The sequence below is a fragment of the Canis lupus genome, chromosome 19 (assembly GCF_048164855.1).
Source record: "Canis lupus baileyi chromosome 19, mCanLup2.hap1, whole genome shotgun sequence".
NCBI lineage: Eukaryota > Metazoa > Chordata > Mammalia > Carnivora > Canidae > Canis > Canis lupus.
This window is the reverse complement of record NC_132856.1, coordinates 57579190-57601318: the sequence shown is the minus strand read 5'-3', so window position 1 is coordinate 57601318 and position 22129 is coordinate 57579190. Positions and strand designations below refer to the sequence as shown.

The window sequence follows — 22129 nt, the reverse complement described above, 5'->3', positions numbered from 1 at the left end:
CCCTGACACCCCCGTCCAAGCTCCACCCCAGGGAGTTGTGGGCACCGTCCTGCCTCAACCCCGACCGTCAGCCTCCCAGTCTGCATCAGCAGAGCCGGGCCTCTCTGGCTGCCTTCGGTCTCCTGATCCATAGACTAAGGACAGTTTCAGCCAAATTAGGAACCAGGCCAGTTAGGGAAGGGGTTCCCTTTCGGACTGGCCAGCCCCGGGATGGCTCTCCCCACCGTCCGGGGCCGAGTGCAGCCCTGGGCCTTGCGCCCTGCTCACCCTGCTCTCTCTCGCCCCCCGCAGCACCCGTGGTGACTGGAACAGGACCCAACTTCTCCCTGGGCGAGCTGCAGGGACACCTGGCCTACGATCTGAATCCAGCCAGCACAGGCATGAGAAGAACGCTACCCAGCACTTCCTCCAGCGGGTACGTGGCCTGGTCGCCCTCTGAGCATTTACCCTCCCCACACCCCGGCGGTCCCAGCCCCCTGGTTCATTCCCCTCCTTGCCTGCTTGCAAGGCCCACGTGGTAAACTCCTACTTATCCTTCAAAACCCAGCCCCGAGGCCTGCTTTCCCCCGACCCGACACCCCGGTCAGAGTCCCCGTCCACGGCCCCTCGAGACCCCAAGAGAACGCGGACACTGGTTCCCGCAGAGATGCGCAGTGCGGGCGTGGGCTTCCCCATCTGTGAAATGGGACCGTGGTCCCGAGGTTGACGGTGGGCCCGGTGATTAGCCAGGCCTCCAGCGTTTTAGTCCGCAGCCCGCTGACGCTGGGCCCCCCGCTGCCTCGGGCCTCACGCGTCCCATCCGAGCAATGGGCAGGTGGAGGCAGGCGCTCACGCCTCCCGCTGGAAGCTCGCGGCTCCCGCGACGTCTCGCGATAGCGCCCTGCCCTCTAGGGACCGGAAGTTAGCGCAGCCTGCCCCACGCCCTCGCGTCTCCGTGGTAACCGGCCCGCGCTCTCCCTCCCCCTCCCTTCAGGAGCAAGCGGCACAAATCGGGCTCGATGGAGGAAGACGTGGACACGAGCCCCGGCGGCGATTACTACACCTCGCCCAGCTCTCCCACGAGTAGCAGCCGCAACTGGACTGAGGACATGGAAGGAGGTGGGGCTGGCGGGGGGCGGGGCCGGGTGACCGCGGCGGGGACTACGTGTTCCGGCAGGCACTGCGCGGGCACCGGGGAGCCGGAAGCCCGGGGGCTGGAGCCGCGGAGCCTCCTGGGAGTTGTAGTCGCGCGGGCGGCTCCCCGCTGCAAGTCCGAGCTGGGGTTCCCGAGCGTTCGGGTTTGGCTGCGTGCAGGGAGGGCGCACAGTCGTCGCGGTGTGGTTCGTCTCCGCGGGCTGCAGCGCGGACTCGGGTGGCCTCGGGTCAGCAGGGCGCTGAGCCCCGGGGTCGGCCCAGACCCTCCTCTAGCGGGTCCCCTCTGCCTGCGTGCTCGTGTTCCTGCGGGTTCCCATCTCCCGGCCGAGCCCCGTCGCTTCTCTGTCGGCGCCCTTCCCGGGAAAGTTGCGTCCTCCCGCGGCCGATCGGGGCCCTATCCGTTTCCGTGGGCTCTCGTGGGGCAACGCTGGCTCCCCAGGAACCCCCCACCCCGCCCTAGAGACTTCCCTCCCGTGGGGGCCCGTCTTCACCGCGCGTGTCCTCCAAGAGCCCGAGGCTCTGCTCTGCAGCGGGGCGGCCTCAGGGATGCTCAGGACCTGGTGCACGGGGCGCGCCCCTCACCCCCCCGCCTCCGGCCTGACCCAGGGCACAGAGTCCCTGGCGACGCCCAGATCCTCAGCGGGACCCGTCCCCACATTTCAGAAGCATCACTGTGTGCAGATGACCCCTTGTCAAGGGGTCGCCCTACTGATGGGCCAGGGGTTGCCAACCTGGACCCGGGGGTGCACGCCCACTGCTCTGAGCCTGTTTCCTCTCAGTACCTGCAGGACTCACCTAAGGTCGTGGGGACTAAGCAAGTTAGTGCATTTGGTGTCCCTAAAACAGGCCTGGCACAAAATACACACCCAGTAAACCTTAGGATTTGTTTACTTGTTCCCTCCCCCTTTGTCCTCCCTCCGTATATCCCCCAAGAGCCAGCTTTCTTATAAAGCTGTCTGTACAGAGTGCCCTGCCTACAGGATTCCTGGAAAGCAGTGTAAGATTACAGTTAAGAAGGCAGGTTTGGACGCCAGAGAGACGTGGGTTCGAAATCCAGCGCTGCCATTGGCTCGCTGTGTGGGCTGCATAACTTTGGGTAGGTGGCTCCACTTTTCTGGGGCTCAATTTCCTTATGTCCAAGATGGGATGGGTGAGCTGACTCTTCTGTCCCGGAGCTGGAAGGAGGAAATGGTACAACGTGCCTAAAGCAACTCTCTGGCTCATGATACGTGCCCAGGACACAGGAGAGTTCATTGTTTGTGTCTTTATAAAATTACCGTCTCTATGAGTTGGTCTCTAAGACATCTGGTTGTGACATTCAAGCCGGAGGGGCCCCCCTCCTCCTTCCATTGTGTTGGCGTCCAGAGCAGGTACCCAACTTTGGGAGGATCTGTCTATTATAGGCTCTAACTTATGAGTCAGAATGTCTCTGTGGGTTCCCCATTTGTCAGGTTTGCCTGTGTAAAGATCCTATATTTAATAAGCTTTACGCTTAATTGTGAGAAACAGAAAACCCAAAAGGACAGGGCATTTCTCTCAAAGTAAATGTTCCACCATCAGCAACCCTGGACGTGTGTGGTGTGCGGGACTTAGGCTCCTGGCTTAGGCTCCAGTGAATGTGGTTTTCGTTCCCATCTTGTGGTCCAAGAAAACTGTTGGAGCTCCAGCCATCACGTCTGCTTTCCAGCCAGCGGGAGAGAAGGGTCAAGTCTGAGCATGTCCTCGCCCTTTAAGTATAGAATAATTCTCGGAAGATGCACCACTTACCTCTTCTGCTTATCTCTGTGCCCACCGCTCCCTGCCCCCGAGTTGTCATATGGCCGCACTCTGCCACAAGGGACTCTGGGAAATGTGGCCTTATTTTCGGCAAGCGTGTGCCCAGCTCAAGGGGAAAGGCTCTGTGAGTAAGGAGGAAGGGTAGAGCAGATGTTGGGAGACTGTTACCTTCTGCCCCGGCGTTTACCGTCGGGGACCCCAAAAGCATGTGTCCTCAGCTCTGTGATCCACGGGGCTACGTCTACGTGTAGAGCGGATGCTCTTTGGAGGTGGGGGACAGCCCCGGTGAGGTGGCCACAGCAGCCCCGAGAGGAAAAGTTATAGCCCTGGGTCTGTGGATTAGAAAAAGAGGAGGGAGGGGTGGAAGTAGAAAAACCTAGCTTTCAATGCAGGAAGCTCAGAAAGAAAAAAAAAATTAAAAGGAAGGAAATGTTCGAGAGAGTCAGCGGAGCTCCTCTGAACTTCCTGCCTCGAGCTTGAAGTGGCAGCAGCCTGGGGGGGCGGGGGGGGGGGGGAGGACGAGGAGGAAGCCCACGCCCCGCTTCTGTTGCGCCATGGGGAACCACCCAGCCTCCTCGGGAGGGAACTTCAGGGAGGATCTGTCCCCTCTCACGTCCATTGGTTGCCTCTGGCGATGGCAGGCTCGCTCCTGCCGGCGGGGGCCCTCCCCCTGCACCCCAGCCCTGTGTCTGTCTACGCCCTGCAGGTGCTCGCAGCCTGGGGGAAGATGGACGTGGATGCTCCCCCTCCTCTTCCTTTCCCTCCTCCCTCCCCTCCCCCTCTGGTCTCCTCCTCCCTCCCCCACTTTCCCCTCCTCCTGGCTCCCTCCAGCTTCCTGTCTAGACAGCCCCCAATTAGCTGCTCATTAATGGGGTTAAGCTGATTAGAGCACTCTCTCCCTTCCTCTGCTCTGGCCACAAGGGCAGTGCTCAGCTAACCACCCCCCTCAGCATCCACACTCCCCTCCCTGGGAAGGGCGGAGGCCTGGGGGTGGGGGTCGTGGGAGGGCCCCCCCCCCCAGGCAGCCACGCCTCTCAGGCCCTGGCCCTCTGTGCCCCATGAGGAGCGCCTTTTCTCCTGCTGGCCACCCCCTCCCGAAGTCTTCCCTGATTACCCCCCACGGGAGCCAGGGAGAGGGCACCCTCTGCTCAGCCGCCAGAGTGCTTGGTTCTTGCTGCTTCTGTGCCCCCCACCCTCCCATGCAGGTATATTTGGGCTGAAGCAGGCAGCTCCCTTCTCTCACCCGGGGGGCTTCTGGTAGAACTCGGGGGGCGGGAGGGGGCCCAAGCGTGGGGTGTCTGCTCCACCATCCTGGGCTGGTGACCTTCCATCAGGCCCCACTGCCCCCATCCGTGAAGTGGGGTGACTCCTGTAAGCCCAGTTCGGGGCAGCTGTGAGCAGGACGGCCTCCCAGGGCCAGGCCAACGTCAGGACATCTGCGTGTCACAGCTCAGGGGAGGGGTGGGGCTGGGGATGCTGCTCAGCCCCCACCGTGCCCTGGGCGCCCCTGTGGACAGTGACCGGGCCCCACGTCCCCAGGGCCACGGGGGCATCATGTGTGCTCCATGCACTTGCACACGCCACAGCAGGCTGCGTGTTCAGGCAGGGCAGGAGGGGATCCTCACATGGGGGGCAGGCCTGGTGGTTGGATGGGGACACGGGGGCATCTGTGTCGAGCAGAACCATGACTGCTCGGATCCGGGGGTGGAGGATACGTGGATGTCATCCTAACCCGATGGCAGCTGCTCACACGGGCGCGTGGTAGGCACGTGGGTCGAACCAGCAAGGGATGTGCAGGTGCGGGGCTCACACCCAGGGCCTCCGAGGGCCTGCCCGGGAGCACGCAGGGCTGTTCTTTCTTGCGGGCCCAGGCTCCCCCCCTACCTCCCCCAGGCCCCGTCTCAGGAAGCTCTAGAACACCTGTAGAGAGGCGGCGGGCCAGGGTCCAGCCAGGCTGTTTCCATCCAGGACAGGCTGTTCTAGGAAATCCTCCGAAGTGAGCGTCTGCCGGCCCTAACCTCCTTCCCACCACAGCCCCATGGGAGCAAGGAGCCTGTGGCCCCCACACACATGCCCACGGTCCCCAGGGCTGGCCTCCTTCCCTGCCCGCCCCCCCCCCCGCCCCCCGGCCCACCAGCTCCCTGTTCCTGGAGAGCTTGGCCGCCAGGCCTGTTGGGCCTGCTGACCCTGTTGACCCTGCTGACCCAGGTCCCCGCACACACTCACCCACAGCGCGTGATCGGGGCCACCAACCAGGGTTCATAGTAGCAAAACTAGCCGACTGCCCCAGGGGCCACTGGGGGGCACAGGGCTCCCGGGTCTGGCTCACCACCAGTGCGGCTTGGGAGGGACCCTGAGAGGCAGGACCCAGCAGGGTGGTTGGGGGAACATGGTGCAGGACTGGGCTGGGGGAGCTCGCGCCACGGGAGACCCCAGCCTCAGAGGACGGCAGCCGCTCTCAGCAGGGCGACTCTGCCCCAGGACACCCGCGGTTGTCACCCTGGGGGGCTCCTGGGATGGGGAAGGGATGTGGGCAAGATTCTTCCCGGCCTGCACGGGACATCCCCCCCACACACGGGGATGACCCGCCCTGATGTCAGCGGTGCCGGTCGGAAGGAAGCACACCCCTCCTCGTGTTCCTCTGTGGGTCTCAGTGGGTGCGTTTCTCCCTAAGATATATATTATTTTTATTTAAATAATCTCTAAGCACGTCCACCTGCAGGTGCCACAGCCCTGAGATCCCGCTCCTGGGCTCTGCACTAGCCATCCTCCGCCCTCACGTCTGGGGGCTCAGCAGGGGTGGGGTGCAGGGGGCTCGCCTGTGTGTGGAGGGTCCCTACGTGGCCAGCCGTGGCGTGATCTGTCCCCATCCGTGCCACGTTGTCTGCTGCATCCGTGCGCGCCCATTTCACAGCGTGCATTCGTGGGGGAAGGTGCCAGGGGCCGGGCTGGAGGCCCCTCTGCAGGGCATCCCCGCGCCCTGGTCTCGGTCCCAGGGCTCTGTCTCCCCTCGTGCCCACGGTGGCTGGGGAGAGGGGAAGGCGAGGCTCTGCCTGCAGCCTGGTGACCCTCTGGCTCCTCCCACGCAGGTATCTCGTCCCCGGTGAAGAAGACAGAGATGGACAAGTCACCTTTCCACAGCCCGTCTCCCCAGGACTCACCTCGCCTCTCCAGCTTCACGCAGCACCACCGGCCTGTCATTGCCGTGCACAGCGGTGAGCCCTGGGCCCCAGGCAGGGAGGCAGGCCGGGCCCTCTCAGCAGCCGGGGAAGCCCCATACGCCATCCGACCAACGGTCCTTGCTGTCGCCCCCTGCCAGGCAGCAAAACCTGGAGGTGTCCCTGTGCAGAGCACCTGGCCCTGACTCAGTCTCTTGGGCCTCAGTTTCCCCTTCTGTACAGGAAGGAGGTACAGTCTGGGCTTGTCCCCAACCAGCTCCCTTTATCTCATACTCTACCTCCCACAGGGTTGGGAGGCCCCAGAAGGAGGGCGACACTCCCAACGCAGGGCTGGGGACACACACAAGGCCACACAGGGGCGCCATGTGGACAGGAGGCTGCATACGTAGCTGGGGGGGGTGCGGGGGGGGGGGCGTCTCCAGCAACCACAGGGCGTGTGCTGAGCTGATCACGGTGCCCCTGGCGCTCCGTTTGTTCGCCTCTCGGTTGGGGTACATAGATGTGTCCCCCCAAACACACCACCCCCAGGACTGACTTCAGGACCACATGAGCTAAATCCAGGGAATGTCGCCGGTCACCCCGTTGTTACGGTGATAACGGTTTAGTCCCGCACGAGGGCAGACACACGTACCGGAGGCCGGCAAAAATTAGAGCAGTGCAGAGGTTTGGACCAGCCCGTGGCGCCCGTTGGTATAAATAAGGTGTCGCGGGTGCGTGGCCGTGTCCACCCGTTTACACATCGCCTGTGCGGCTTTGAGGCTGCGGTGGCAAAGTCAGGTGCTTGCAAGAGACCCTGGGGCCTGAAAAGCCAAAAATACTTACTGTTTGGCCAGGAGCTAGAGAGAGGGGGAGGGGAGTGAGTGGGAGAGTAGAACAGAAGCAGGACTGCCTTTGGGGGTGATGGAAATGTTCTAGAATTACAAAGCGAATATATCAAAAGTCACTAGATTGTTTAGAGAAAAGAAGAAAAGCAAATAGTACCCAGGCAGGTCACTCACCTGCAAACTGGGGCGAGGCGCCCACACTCCGCCCCCCAGGGACGGACGCTGAGCCCACGACGCTCAGGGGGGAGCCAGACACAGGACGCCCCACGGGGTGTGAGTCCACGTGTGTGACACATGCAGGACAGGCTCATCCATGGGCAGGAAGGGGGCTCGGGGTGGGGGGTGACAGCTGCTGGGGATGGGGTTGCTCTTCGGGATAAGAATGTCCTAAAAGAAACTAGCGGTGGTTGCACAGTCCCAAGAATGTGCTAGAATTGCCTACGGGACGTGTGCATTGTCTCCGGAAAGAGAGCCAGCCGAGCCCCGGGTTGGGGTTGGGCTGTGGGGCCAGACTGTCCCCAGGTCTGCCACCACCTCGCTGTGTGGCCTGGGGCGGAGGACGTGACCTCTGAGAGCCACTGAGTCACCCTGTTCTCAAAACCAAAAACAAAACCCGGGTTCCCCCGGGGTGGCTCATCCGTTGAGCATCTGACTCTTGATCTCAGCTCAGGTCTCCATCTCGGGGTCGTGAGTTCAAGCCCCCCGTTGGGCTCCACGCTGGGTGTGGAGCCTACTTAAGAAACAAAGAACAAAAAATAAGAGGGTGCTACGGGACCCCGGTGGGCTCGTGGTGCAGGTCAGCCCGTTCGGCGTACGGGGGACAGCCGGGCCCCAGTGACGGGGCTGCTGGGTCTCGCTGTGCCATCGGGACTGAGCCGCTCACCGCCGCTCACACCGCCGCTCCCATCTCCGCAGGGATTGCCCGGAGCCCTCACCCCTCCTCGGCGCTGCACTTCCCCACCACGTCCATCCTGCCCCAGACGGCCTCCACCTACTTCCCGCACACGGCCATCCGCTACCCGCCTCACCTCAACCCCCAGGACCCGCTCAAAGATCTCGTGTCGCTGGCCTGTGACCCGGCCAGCCAGCAGCCTGGACCGGTGAGTCTGGGGGGCTGGGGCCTCCCCTCTTGGCCCACGCGTGGCTCTGGGTGACCTCGCGGGGGCCCCGGCGCGTCCCTCGGCCGTCCCCGGGCGGTTGCTCGACCAGGCAGCCTCCGTCTCACGTGGTTTCTAGACGGCAGGTCCGCGCCCCGCGCCCCGAGTGCTCGGAGCCGGGTCAGAAGTCAGGCCCTTCTGGGCGTCGGAGTTGACAGCACACGTCTTCCCCCGCATCAGACGTGGCCCTGTGGCCGCAGCTTGGCCCTCTGGGTGCGAGGAGCTTGTTGCATCTTGGAGCCGCGGGCGAGGCGGTGGACGCCGCGTCCCCATCGCGAGTGAGGGGGGTGCAGACCCGCCCCGGGGTCGGCTGCGGTTTCGGATGAGGTGACGGCTCTGGAAGGAAAGCAGACGGGTAGAGAGTGGCCTCAGGAGGACACGCAGGGTCCCCGGGATGCTGCCACAGGCGGGCGGGCGTCAGCGGCCCCACCGACTCGCCCTGGTCCCGCCAAGCCCGCCGTCCCCCGCAGGACGCGGACAGCAGCCCGAGGCAGAGGGGCGCCCGCCGCCTTAACCACCTGTCTCTCTGTTCCTCCCAGTTAAATGGAAGTGGTCAGCTCAAAATGTCCAGTCACTGCCTTTCCGCTCAGATGCTGGCACCCCCGCCCCCTGGGCTGCCGCGGCTGGCGCTCCCCCCTGCCACCAAACCCACCTCCGAGGGAGGAAGCACGTCGCCGACCTCGCCCTGTAAGCACTCGGGAAGCGGTGCCCGTGGCAGGGCGGGCGTCCCTGAGGGGCCCCCTCCCCTCCCCTCCCCGACTGCTGGGGTCAGGGGCTCAGGCCTGCCTGGTACCGGTGAGTTTGGTGGGTCCCCAGACAGAAGCCTGGGGGGCCACGTGGTCGGGCCCACGTGGGGCCAAGGCAGCCTTAGGGAGTGGCAGGCGAGGGCCAGGGGGGCGTCTGGGGTCCCCGTGTGTCCGCTCCCGGCCTCCGAGCCTCCTCCGTGCAAAGGGCAGGTGGCAGTAGGTCAAGACCTCAAACTGGTGGCCGTGGGGGCAGGCGCAGCCCCCAGATGCCTTTTGTCTGTAGAAGATGAGAATCTGTTGTCTTAGAGTCAGGACAGGTCACGTGAAAATCCCGGGGTTCTGGGTTCTTGGCAAAAAGGCAAGCCTGATGGCTGTGTTCCTGCTGGTGAGCCCGGCTGGGCCACGCCTGTCAATGGGACAGTCCCCACCTGCCCACCTGACCCTAGGAGGCCTTGAGTTGACTGCCTCGTCTTCTAGAACTTTCCACCCGCTGGATACATGGCTTCCAGAGGACAGCTCGCGGGCCCCTCGTGCACCCTCCCCCCCCAGTCTGGGACTTGGCTCCCAGGTGCTCCAGCCTCTCCCTGGACCCGGTGCAGGCTCGGGTGGGCCGTCCCCGATCCTCCAGGCCGCCTCACTCTGGGCCGCCGGCCTCCAGGTGTCCCCCAAGGCCGTCTCAGTTGGTGCCTCCCCAAGTGGATGATCTCAGGGACAGCCCCCCCACCCTGGGCTCTCAGTCTGCCCCTCACACGCTGGGTATCCCTCTCCCTTTGTCCCAAATGCGGTTCCTCACCGCACCTGAGCGGGGGTGCTGGCAGCCTGCTCCCTGCCCCGCAGGCACACCCCTGCCCCCCGCATCCGGGGCCGGCCAGGACGCAGGGCGGCAGCTGCATGAGCACACGGGCTTTCTCTGCGGCGTGAGGCACTGGGTTTGAATCCTGTCCCTGCGGATTCTCAGCTGTAGAATGGGACGGTCACAGGTCCCCGAGCGCCGGGTGGTGGGGAGCAGGCGAGGAGCTAGATCGGGGTGGGGGGACACGGGCGCCGCGCCAGGCGCAGGGTAGGGAGCCAGGACGCTGGACGGGGCACCGCCACTGCTCGCTGGGCTGTAAAATGGGAAGAGTCATCACGTCTGCTAGATGGGGGCCTGTGCAGGCTGGTGGGGTCGGGGCCTGTGAACCCCCCCACGCCCGGGTTATGACAGCACATACTGCCCGCCCCTACCAGGGCCCCCGCACCCCCCACGCACCCCCCCCCCCCGGCTGATGCCGCCCCCGGCCGGCCTGAGGCCTCCCCACCACCCCCGGCAGCCCCGGGCCGCGGATCCCTCACTGGCCCACAAGACGGAACTGGCGGGACGACGACCTAACTGTAAACGTAAACATAAAGGTGAATGCGTGTGTGCCTGCGCGTGCGTGTCTGCGAACACCCGGCCCTCCCGTGCAGCTGCAAGAGGAAAATTAATAAATAAAGCGCCCTCAATAATTCATGGCGCCCCGCGCGGGATGCGGGCCGCGGAGCAGGACGGAGCAGGCAGTGCAGCTTCCTGAATAATTCACAGGCGGTTTCTGGTTATGAATCTTTCATCTCGTGCCTTCCCTCTCAGCAGATGCCCCGCCTGTGTGACCCCAGGGCCCGGCACTGTGGGCTTTCCGGGGTGCCCGGATCGGCGGGGGGGCGGGGGGGCGCAGCAAGCTTGGAGGCGTCGGGCGCTGGGTGCGAAGGCCCGGCTGTGTGACCCTGGGCAGCGGCCACCCTCTCTGGGTGCTCCCGCGCACCCCCTCGCTAACGGGCTCTCGGTCTCTCTCGTCCCTGCAGCCTACTCTACGCCCGGCACGTCCCCTGCAAACCGTTCCTTTGTGGGATTAGGACCAAGGGATCCAGCGGGCATTTATCAGGCACAGGTAGGGGCCGAGAGGCCGGCTGGGGGGGAGGGGGGCAGGGCAGAGGGGCCCGCCTGGGTGTGCAGGGAGAGGCCGGCCTGCCGGTCCCGTGCCACCCCTCCAGCCGCACCCCTGGCACAGTGGCCGCTGAACGTGGCAGGGGGGCCAGCTTCCCATACCCTTCCAGGGCCTCGAGCCCGCGCCGGGGAGGTGGTACGGCCGCCAACCCTGCCTGCCGCTTCCCAGCGGGAGGCGCTCCCGGCAGAGCGGCTGCCAGGCCGGGCCTGTTACCACGCCAGGCCCATTTGTACCGATGGGAAGACTGAGGCCCGCCGAGGCGAGGGGGTTTGCCCAGGATCACACAGCACGTCAGCCCGAGCTTACAGCCCCCAGCCTTCGTCCCCAGAAAGGGGGCAGAGGGTAGCGGTGGACTCTAGGACTCCAGGGGCAGGTGGGGAAACTGAGGCAGCTCCTGGCCCCGCCCCCCAGAAAGGGGGCAGAGGGTAGTGGTGGACTCTAGGACTCCAGGGGCAGGTGGGGAAACTGAGGCAGCCCCTGGCCCCCGCCCCCCGGGGTGGGAGGGGTCTCCCAGTGGAGCATGTGTATCCCCCCCGCCATGCTGGAGAGCAGAGCAGCAGAGGCATCGCGGAACTGCAGCTGAGCACCGGGGTGGGGGGGAGCGGCCGAGGACAAGAGCAGGAGGCCCAGAGAGGAGGAGCGGGTTGCCTGAGGTCGCACAGCAGCGGAGGGCAGAGCCCCGATGGTCCAGAACTAAGACTCGTGGCTGCCAGCTTCCCGCAGGGTCGGGGTCTGAGTCCAGGCCGCACGCTGGCCCTGGGAGCGTGTTGGCAGCCGGGGGCTGGGGCCTGGAGCCCCTGCTCCCCACTGCGGTGCGTGTTGGGGAGGGGGGTTGTAGTGCGGGTTTGTGGGACCCATGGGCTGCAGCCGGCGCCCCGCCCCCGCCCCAGTAGCTGCGGGCAGGTTTTTTGCAGCCAAGGCCGTGGGCAGAGATGGGGAGGAGCTGGGGAGCTGGCCACGTCCCCCATCGTCCCCCATCGTCAGCTAAAACCCAGTCAGCTGGGGGCCCTCCGGCAGCTCACGGGGCTGCGGGCTCTGGGGAGGCCTGGCCTTTACCGGCTGCTTCACACACGGAACGCCTGTCTCGTCTTCTGGCCTTGGACGCCTCCCGGGGGTGCTCCTGCAGGGACCAGTTTAGCTGAAAGGCACCAAAAGGCAGAGCGGCTGCCCACGTGCCCTTGCAAACCCCCCCCCGGGGAGGAGGAGTGCGTGGCCTTGCTCCGGCCGGGGCCCAGACAGGAGTCTCTTGGTCAGGCTCCCCCAGCAAGCTGGGGCGACTCCAGGACTCCCCACTCTGGGTCTGGGGTACCCCACGGCACCTTCTGTGGGTCCCAGCGTGGACGCGCCCACTGCCCAGTGCTCTGGAGCCATCCATTTCTTCTCCTGCGCCCACCCCCCAGCCCACCCCCAGCGGGAGGCTGGGAATGCCCTAACTGCTCCAGAACCCAGAGGTGACACGCAGTGACCTGAAGGAGGCCCTGCCCCTGCCTCACCTCCCCATTATTGACCCCTCCATGGGGCCCCTCTCCCCACAGCAGGTGTCCTGGGAGAGGAAGGAAACTGAGGCAGGCCAGGGCAGGACTTTGCTTCTGCACACCTCTCATGGCCCCCTCTTGGCCAGCGAGCCCCAGGCGGGTGTGGAGGCAGCTCAGGGAGGGGCACCGAGCCCCCTGCCCGGGTCGGGAGAGGCTGGAGCTGGTACAGAGACTGCCCGACAGAGGAGCAGGGTAAGGGCGCCCAGGCAGGGGGCTTGGCCCTGACAGAGGCTGGATGTGCTAGAGAAACAGCTGGAATGTGGGCTGTGTCCTGAGGGCCATGGGGAGCCATGGACGGCTTCGACGTGAGGGAGGGGCACAGCCAGATCTGGAAACGAGAAAGAAATTTCTGGGTGGGGGACATGGACGTGGAAGGGAGATGGCTGGGTTGCGGGAGTGGGGAGGCCCCAGCCTGCGTGAGCGGGGAGGGCGGCTCTCGGGGATGCCCCTGGCAGCGCTGCGGTCGGCTGGGCTAAGGCACCCCGGTTCTCTGGTGGGGTCAGAGCCCCCTGCAGACCCTAAAGGGAAGGAAGGACACTATGAGACCCCTGCCCCCCCTCCTGGAGGCCCTCCGCCTCCATTATTCCTGGGAGGTTTGCGTTCCCCTGGCCCCCCACCCCTCAACTGCCCCCCAGCCTACAGCTGCTTTCCCTCCCCACACCCTCCACCTGCCGCACCTCATGTCAGTGCCCTTCCCCCACCACTATCTCCTCCCCCAGGGACACCTGGGTGGCTCAGCAGTTGAGCATCTGCCTTCAACTCAGGGCATGACCCGCGGGTCCTGGGATCGAGTCCCATGTCAGGCTCCCCACATGGAGCCTGCTTCTCCCTCTGCCTGGGTCTCTGCTTCTCTCTCTTTCTCTCTGTGTCTCCCATGAATAAATAAATAAAATCTTAAAAAAAAACCTCCCCCATCAATACCCCCCTTCCCCAGCAGCGCCCCTCCCCACCAACATCCTCTCCATCATCCCTCCCCACCATCAGTGCCCCGCCCCGCCCCACTCCATGCCCATCCCCCCTCCGTGCCCCTCCCCCATCCATTACCCACCTCCATCTCCCCATGAACCCCCCAGTCCTCAGCCACCCATCGCTTTGGCCCCCAGCGTGGGCTCCGAGGGCGCTGACACCTCTGCCCCATCCCATGTGATGGGAGCCCCCCGGCTGAGCATTTTACACCAGGATCCTTTCTGCCCGAGGTGAGGCGCGTGACCCCCATCCAGCAGATGAGTGACTCGAGCTAAGGACCAGAGGGGTTAAGCCGCCTGCCACCGCCACACTGGTGGCTCCAGCCAGGCCAGGGAGAGTCCAGAGCCCGGACCTTGTGCCCCACCCCCACCCCAGCACCTCAGGCTCCCCCTCAGCCAAAGGGGAGGATGTTAAGTTACTGGGACCAGAGGCCTGGGAGGGAGGAGGGAGGAAGGGCCGAGGGGAGGCCACCGTGGGGGAGGGTCACGCCCAGAGTCTGTCTGGTTGCCAACAGAAACCAGACATGAGGTAATGGCCAAGATGAACTTGAACTTGGCTGGAGGTGGGGGGCTGGGAGGCAGGGCGCCAGTCCGTGGGGATGGCCCACGCGGCGGCCTGGGTGGAGGGGCACAACTGACCTACGGCAGGGCTGGGGGGGTCCCCAGGCCGGCCCCACACAGGTGGACCGTTAGATGCATTTCCAGGGGAAGGGCCTGTCCGGCTTCCCCGTGGAGACCCAGGCTGGAGCTGTCCCTGAGGCTGAGCCCCGGGACCCCCCCGGGGGAAGTAGAGGTCGCGACCCCTGGAGGGCCAGGCCGGGGTCAGACCCGGGCAGGGAACAAGGGTTGGAACCGGGCTGCCGAGCTGGGAATCTGCCGTGGCGCCCCTTCGCTGGTGGACTCAGGCCAATTACTTGACTTCTCTGGGCCCATGTTTTCTTCGCTTTGAAACGGGGTAGTCGGGGGCGTCGTCCCTCCTTTATGGAGAATTGGGGGGGGTCATTAAATGGGAAAACATTTGTTTGAAGAATGACAGCAGACAGCCCTGGTCACCCTGTGACCCTGGTCACAGCGCCTGGACGAGGCGGCGCTCCCTAGAGCTTCAGCACGTGGAGGGAAGCCCAGGGCGGAGCCACATCCTCTCCCCTTTTTTAGACTCAGGGCACCGAGAGCTGGTCGTAAACAAAGGATGCTCAAGCAGATTTAAGTTCCAGATAAACGAGAGATAAAAATAAGTCTGAAAAATACCTGTTTTAGCATAAGTATATACCGGAAGTTGCGTGTGGTATACAGGTTTCCCCGAGGCTTCTCCAGAACTCGGGTGTCCGTGGGCACCCCGAGTTTCATCCAGGGCAGCCTGGGCCAGGGGCCTCTCGCAGGTCCTGACACGCCTGGGGCTGGGGGGACGGGGGAGACGGGTCCCAGGGAGGCGGGTGTGGGCAGTGGCCAGCGCGGTCAGTGGTGGAGCCTGACCCCCGTGTGTCTCTCTCTCTCTCCCCCCCACCCCGCTCCGTGTGTCCCCGTCGGGCACCCAGTCCTGGTATCTGGGATAAGAAAGATTTCGTCCCACGCCCTGCTCCTTCGTCGCGGGAATCCCAGGGGGTCGCCCAGCCGGCCCCCGGCCCACGTTTTCGGTGGAAAGTTAGAGCGAGCAAGAACACCCCGCCGACTCCCAGCCTGGCCGAAAAGACAAAACAGACACATACACACAGGAGGGAAACAAGCAAAAAGAGAAAAGAAAAAAAAAAAAAAAAGGCAAAAAAAAAGAAAAAAAAAGACAAACGGAAAAAAAAAAAACCACCATAAAAACAAACCCACCCAACCAAGAAGACAAAAGGTAAAGACGGCAGCCCCCAGACTGTGGGGTCGCCGCGGCCGGACCAGAGGCCAGGCCCCGCCACCGCTCCGAGGCCGCGCGAGGGTCAGGGCGCCGTCCTGTTACTCATCTCTGGCTGCTGCTCTGGAAGGGCAGGCGCCCGCTCCCCGCCTCCGCCCAGGACCAGGTGAGCGCGGCCCGGTGCCCCTGCCCGGGCCTCACGGGGCAGGACACCCAGCACGGCCACCTCTCCCTGGGTCCCCACTGCCGGGATGTCAGCCAGGCCTCCGCCACGGTGTCCACCGTGCGGGGAGGCAGGTGTCGTGGGGACGGTGGGGGGGCCTGGCGAGGACAGCCGAGGCCGCCGCCGCTGGAGGCCCGAGTGGGCAGGGAAGCGACGAGGGCAGAAGAGGGTTGTGGGGAGACCCTGGGTGTCGCCAGGGGGACTGGGACGCGTGGCAGGAACTTTCTCAGGAGCGTCCTGCGGTCGCGGGACCTCCGCCTGCCCCAAAGCGTGCGCGCTCGGCTGGGCTTGCTCGGGACTCGATCTTTCCGCCCCATGCCTGCCCTGTTTGGGAGGAGAAGTCTCTATGCAATTGACCCCCCAGCTCCACCCCGCGGCACAGGAGGCCACCCCACACCGCACCCCGCTGGCCCTGCTCCACACCCCACCCCGGGGAGGGACCCACGTTGCACACACTGTAAGAAATGCACTTTCCGAGGAAGGGGCTGGGGGGGTGGAGAGACTCGGAGCTCCCCAGGCGGGGACAGCTGCCCGAGCCTCCGTCCGCCCGCGCCCTGGGAGGGGAGGACCCCCCCTGAAGCCCACGGAGGTGGGAGGTGAGAGCGAGTGGTTTAAGTGCCTGATTCCCACCGCCCGCCCCCCTTTGTCCAGCTGGAATGGGAAGTGGCCGCGGGCCCCTTCCATTCCCTCCCACAACCCGGCCACCTCCAGTCGCCGACCCTCATTGCTGTGCTCCCCTCAGAGCTAGAGAGATGGGAACACCCCCCACCTGCAGTTGGCCCAAGGGGCAGAGCTGGGCTCCCTCGGGCCCTGCTGCGCTCGGGCACGGGGGTGGGATCTGGGGAAGCCAGCAGGCCCTCCCTTGTCTCCTCTGCCAGTGCCTTACATCCTGGAGCGGCACCCCCTCCCTGGTGCTTCCCAGCCCAAAGGGGGACCACGGTTTGCACTTTCATCTTCCCCCGCCGAAGTGGGGCGCAGCCAGGGAGGTGCATCGCAGCTGGGCCCCCACCAAGAAAGAAGGCCGGGCGGCCACATCCGTGCACTCCCGGATGAGGGTTGGGGGGGTTCTGGCCGGGGGAGGGGGGGGTTGGCGCCTTGGGGTGTCCCCTGTGGCCATGTGGGGGACCTCCTGTCTGCTAAATGTTTTCCGTTGAGCCGCTCCAAAAACACTAAGCTGGGGACACCGGGTGCCCCCCAACCCCGGCTCCCTGGCCCCATCCCCACCCCCACCCCAGGATGGCCATCTTGGGTGGGGGCCCTGGGAGGGGGTGTTAGGTGTTCTAGGGTCACCAGGCCCGAACACAGGGACCCCTCCCATCCCATCCATCTGAGTCCCAACTGGCCTCCTCCACGCCTGGCCCTGGGGAAGACCTTCCCCACCGCGACCCCCCATCCCCCAGCCTGGGCCAAAGCCATCGCCCTGGGCTGGGCCTCCGCCTCATCTGCTCTCAGCCTGGCCCTCCTGACCCTCTCCCGGTGCCCCAGGCCTGGCCAGCCTCCTCCCATCAACCCAGAAACTGGACTTTCCTCCCAAACCAGCCCCAGAGAGGGTTGGCAAACCCACTCAACCGTATAGAGAAAGACCCTTCCCCACCAACCCCCCTCCCACTGTCCAGAGGCATTCAAGAACCCTTGGTCCGTCCGTCTGTCCCCAAGGCCCCCTCCACTGGGTGGCCGTTGGGGAGCAAAGCCTGGGCCGCTCTCCGGGAGGGCAGGAGGGGGGTGGGTCGTGCAGGTGGGGTATCCGGAAGCTTCTCAGCCATGGAACCTTAGGGTGCGGGTAGGCGGGGTAGGGGAGGGGCACCTGGCAGCCCCCAGCTACCTAACTTTGCATGGTGCTTAGTCGGGGATTCCTGTGACCTGGCTCCTGTTGTCAGCTCGCCGCGGCTGATACTGCATGGCAAATTATACCTGGCTCTATCCCCCTCTCCCAGCCCTCCCCGAACCCTCCGACACTACCCCCTCCTCTTTAAAAAAAAAAAAAAAAAAAAAAAGATACAAAAAAAAAACCCTTAAAAAAACTCCATGTTTCCTAATTTGCACGAAATTTTCTACCACATGATGTGCCTTGCCTTCCGAAAATAAGTATTACCTTTAAACAATATCAGCGCACACAGTTAGCTGCATGCACTGCTCGTGTAGTTAAAAAAAAAAAAACAAAAAGACAAAACAATGACATGAAATAAAAAATAAAAATTGAAGAGGGATGTATTTCTATTTGTAAAAAAAGAGAAAAAAAGAAAAAAAAGAATTAAAAAGAAAAATCCCACGCTAGAAAAAGCAATCCACAGAACAATCGCCCCATGGTCTGCCCCACGCCCACCCCCTGGCTCTGTCTCCACCTCCTGCTGCAGTGGGGGTGCGCCCTGGTGCTCTGCTGCCCCCAGCCCCACCCCTGCGCTCCAGAAGGGTCACTTCCGAGGCCCCTGCCCACAGCGGCGGACAGACCTCAGGGGTGAGCCCTGACCCCAGTGCAGGGGTTTGTCCTGCCACCGGGCCAGTGGTGTCCCCACGGGGTGGCCATCCTGCCTACAGCCAGACCCCCACCCCACCTTTCCTGCAGGCTGGCGTCCCTCTGGCTCAGGGTCACATTGCCGCCCCCCCTCCCCAGGTTCCCCTCCAACCCTCCCCCAGGCCCCCCTTCCTTCTTGCCAAAGGACTCGCCTCCGCCCCCCCATTCCCTGGAGACCGGCCTGGGACGGCACTCCCCTCCTGCCCCCTCCGTGCCGCCAGCACCCACTTCTGTCTTCCAGCTGTGACTGGGGGGGGGGGGGTTATCTGGGATGAAACAAACAGAAAACAAGCCAAACCCAATATATGCAATATCTGTCTGTCTGTCCCTGGAGACTGAGCGCAGCCGCCGTAGGCCCAGCCGGCGCCCGCGGGCACACGGACGGCCCAGGACGGGGACCCCTGGGCACGGGCCTCCATCTGGTGGCTGCTCTCGCTGTTGTCTTGTCCTTGATTTCATGTTCCCTTTCTGTTTTTTTCTTTCTTTGTTGTTGGTTTGTTTTTGTTTTGTTTTGTTTTTATTTTTTTTTTCCCCAATTTCCTTTGCTTTTGACTCGACCAAAGCTGAGACAGTAGCAGCCGGTTAGCGGGGTGTCAGAGGGCTGGATTCTTCAAGCTCGGCCTCCCACTCATCTCCTGTGGGGACAGGGCGGGCAGGGCAGACGGTCGCCCCCCAGAGCAGGGAGGAGCCTCGCGGGCCCACCCGGCTTCCATCCACCATCCTACGCTCATCCCATGTCTTTTAAAAAGATGCCTCAGCACGTCCCAGGGGGCAGGTCGCTGCCCCTGAGAACTGTCCTTTGGTCCGAGAGCCCAAGGCCCTGCCTGTCAGTTTCCATGGGGCAGATTTCTGAGTTTTATTCTCTTCCCCCCAGAACTGGGGAGCAGCCTACCTAGGACCCCTCCCCGAGGGCTTGGGGGGACCATGTGGTCTGCCCACAGCCCGCCCCGAGCTGTGCGCTGCTGCTGCTGAGTAGGTAGTGCCATCCTAGGCTCGTCCACTCCCCCTGGAGGAAAGGCCACGGGCAGAATTTGGCAGAAGCAGCAGGATCCAGACCCCTTCCCCAGGTCTGCGGTTTGGGCTCCAGGCGGGGCACAGGGTGTCCCGTTGTTTTTTACCGGCGTGAAACTAACTTGTTCTCAAACCCCCTTCCCTCCCGCCTGCTGCCACCCGCCATCCATCATCGTCCTTCCCCATGGGAGGCCCCCCTCCCAGTCTGAGCCTGGGTGCCCCCCACCCACCCCATGCTGTGGAAGAGAACGGGGAGGCTTCCCAGATATATGCAAGTTGCCCTCCCTCCTCTCTTGGACGAGGGCGTGGGATGACCAGGGTGGAAAAGGAGGTGCAGAGGGGCAGGAAGACCTGGCCCTGTCCACCGAGAAGGGGGTCAGGGATCCCCAGGCCTGGGTTCGCAGCTCAGCCTCTTGTCAAGTTCCGAGCTCAGACCCATCCCCGCCCTGATCTAGACAATCAGACCCAAGAGGAACCCCGAAGGCGACCTGGGGGGTGGCTGCACCCCCCAAGCAGCAGACAATTCCAGCCTCAGCCCCACACATCCCCCATCTCTGCTCTGGAACCTGCTGTCTGTCCCCAGGGACAGCAGCCAGTTAGGAGCCTGGGGCTAGGAGGAACTCCAGCCCCCCTGCAAGATGCAGCTTGAGGACCCTCTCCCCACTCTGACTTCTCCCACGGTACTTTGACCTCCAACGTAGGGCTATACTATATACACACAGACACACACACACATACATATATACATATATATATATATATAATTTTGGAGTTTTTTTCTCATAATACAGGTTATACAGTGGCTACTTTTTTATTTTGACCTGGATTCCCTCTCTGAGACCCTGGTTTCTACTTTCTTTTTGGAGGGTGTTGGCAGAGAGGTTCCAGAGATCCATCCTCAAATCCGGCTTCCTCCGCATCCTCCCATCTTTCCCCATTTCTGCCCCTTTGGACACCTGAGAGTCCCACCTTAAACTGACAGCCTCCCCCATTCATCCATCCATCCATCCATCCCTAAGTGTTTCAGAGTGCATGGGGCCCCCGGCGCTGGCCCACCCCCCCACCACACCCCCCTCCAGGTGAGGCAGGGAGACAGACCCAAAGCTGTACCAGCGGGACTTGTTGCCAGCGATACCAAAACAGACTTTTCCCAAGCAGTGCCTCCACATGTCTCCTGGTGTGGCTTTGGGGTTCTCCTCCCCTGTTCCCCAGGGCCCCCCCCCAGGCCTCAGGAAAGAGAAGGTGGGATCTAACAGGAGTCAGGGCTCAGAGAGGAAGTCATGCACCCCCAAGCTGCTGCCCTCCCCACGGCCCTCCATTCACACCTCCTGGCCAGAAGAGGACCCACGGAAGGGGAATGGGAGCTATCCCAGCCCCCTCCTGTTGGAAACCCCAAAAGTCCATTCCCCAAATGCATCAACACCCCATCCTCCCATCTTGGGTCCCAGCCAGGCCTCCAAAACCAAAGTCCCTTCAAATCTGGGGGTCCTGGCCTCTGCCCCCAGCTTCCTGCCCTCCTACCCCCAGGACCCTACACGGGGGAAGAGGAGAGAGTCTGAGGGATGGAGCCCAGTGCAGGGGGCAGCCAGGAGGAAGGAGAGAGACCCACTTGACTCTTGAGTTTCTTTTCTCTTTCCTTTTTTCCTTCCTTCCTTCCTTCCTTCCTTCCTTCCTTCCTTCCTTCCTTCCTTCCTTCCTTCTTTCCTTCCTTCCTTCCAAAAACTTTTTGGTGATGTTGCTCTTCATTTTCTTTTCCCTCCAAGATATTTTTTGAGGTCCCCCTCTATTTTGTATTTTACTAATATTACCAGAATAGTTTACTCTGTCTCTTGCTTCCTGCTTGCCACGCACACCGGATCACACACATACACACACATACACCCATGCTCATGAACCCAGGTTGGGAGAAGGCCTAGGCTGGGTCTGCTGCCCATGCCCTCCCCCTTCCCCCTCCGGGACAGGGACAGGGGACATGTGGTAGACCAGCCGGACTCCTCCCTTGCCCGGCTCGCCCGCCTACCCCCCTCACAGCATACTCTGGTCATAACCTTGTGTATTATGCAGTCATTTCGGTTTTTGCAGATGCGCCTACCATTTACAGAAAAGTGACTCTGGCTGTTATTATTTTGTTTGTTTGTTTCCCTATGCAAAAAAAAAAAAAAGAAAAAAGAAAAAATGAAACAAGGGGGGGTTCCATACAAGATTCAATAAAAAGCAAAAAAAAAAAAAAAAAAAGACAAAAGAAGGAAGAAAAAAATGTATAAAAATTAAACAAGCTATGCTTCGACTCTCGCTGACTGTCCTGGGTCCTCCTTTCTGTGCTGTTTGGGTGGTTCTGTGCCTGAGTGAAGGGGAGGGGCGGCTGCTGGGCGAGCAGGCAGGTGCTCTGAGATTCTGGGGTCCCCGGGAGACATCTGTTGACGGGGTGCTCCTGGCATTGAGGGCTGGGGTCAGGGGTGCTGTGTAACCCCCCATGGCACTCAGGGACCCCACACACATAGCGGTCTGGCCCCATGTCCACATCCACTGAGCCTACGGGAGGGACCTGCTTTACACACTGACCTCGGTGAGCTCTGGGTCCCGCCTGGTCCCACCTGCAGTGCCCCTGGTGGCTCCAGTGCTCTGCCCACCCCACGAGGGGCTGTTTCACACCCCTGAGCCTTGGCTCCTGCTATTCTGCTGCTCATCGCTGGCTCCCCAATCTCCGCAGACCCTTGAGGCCCCACAACAACATCCTCTTCCTCCAGGTGGCCACCCCACCTTTCCCCAGTAGCTTCCACCCCCACCAGCCGCTTAGGATCTCTGCAGGGACTTCAATCAACAAACGCCATGGTAACTTCCACCTCTCCCACCACGCCCCACCTCTGGCTCCAAGGACAGAGCCTGGCACACAGTCGGTGCCCCATAAATGTACAGAATGCTCTCCCTCTCCTTTTCCACCTAGCAAACTCCGATTCAGCAAAGATTTCCTGAGCATCTGCACACTACAAGTACTGGGGACCCAGCGAGGAACATAAAACGCCCCAAATAACCAGCGTTCATAGCGCTTACAGTCCCAAGTTGGGGAGATGCATAGTCAACGGTAGAAATAACTAAAATACATATCAGGGGCGCCTGGGTGGCTCAGCGGCTGAGCATCTGCCATTGACTCAGGCCGTGATCCCAGGGTCCTGGGATCGAGTCCTGTATCAGGCTCCCTGTGAGGAGCCTGCTTCTCCTTCTGCCTGTGTCTCTGCCTCTCTCCCTGTGTCTCTCAGGAATAAATACAA

The 22129-nt window shown here is 62.8% G+C and overlaps 1 protein-coding gene across 7 annotated transcripts in view; it reads left to right on the top strand.

The window, feature by feature from the left end:
* Positions 1-20569, top strand: part of NFIC (nuclear factor I C) — a 65130-nt gene extending 44561 nt beyond the window's left edge. For 3 of the 7 annotated variants that reach the window (XM_072787874.1, XM_072787873.1, XM_072787872.1), the window contains exons 5-11: positions 292-415; positions 974-1098; positions 6000-6125; positions 7829-8013; positions 8610-8757; positions 10635-10720; positions 14813-20569. In XM_072787874.1, the coding sequence (XP_072643975.1) occupies positions 292-415; positions 974-1098; positions 6000-6125; positions 7829-8013; positions 8610-8757; positions 10635-10720; positions 14813-14830 (812 nt within the window). In that variant the 3' untranslated portion in view covers positions 14831-20569. The remainder of the gene's footprint in view (positions 1-291; positions 416-973; positions 1099-5999; positions 6126-7828; positions 8014-8609; positions 8758-10634; positions 10721-14812) is intronic. The other 4 variants (XM_072787878.1, XM_072787877.1, XM_072787875.1 and 1 more) reach the window with 2 other exon arrangements.
* The last annotated feature ends 1560 nt before the right edge of the window (positions 20570-22129 follow it).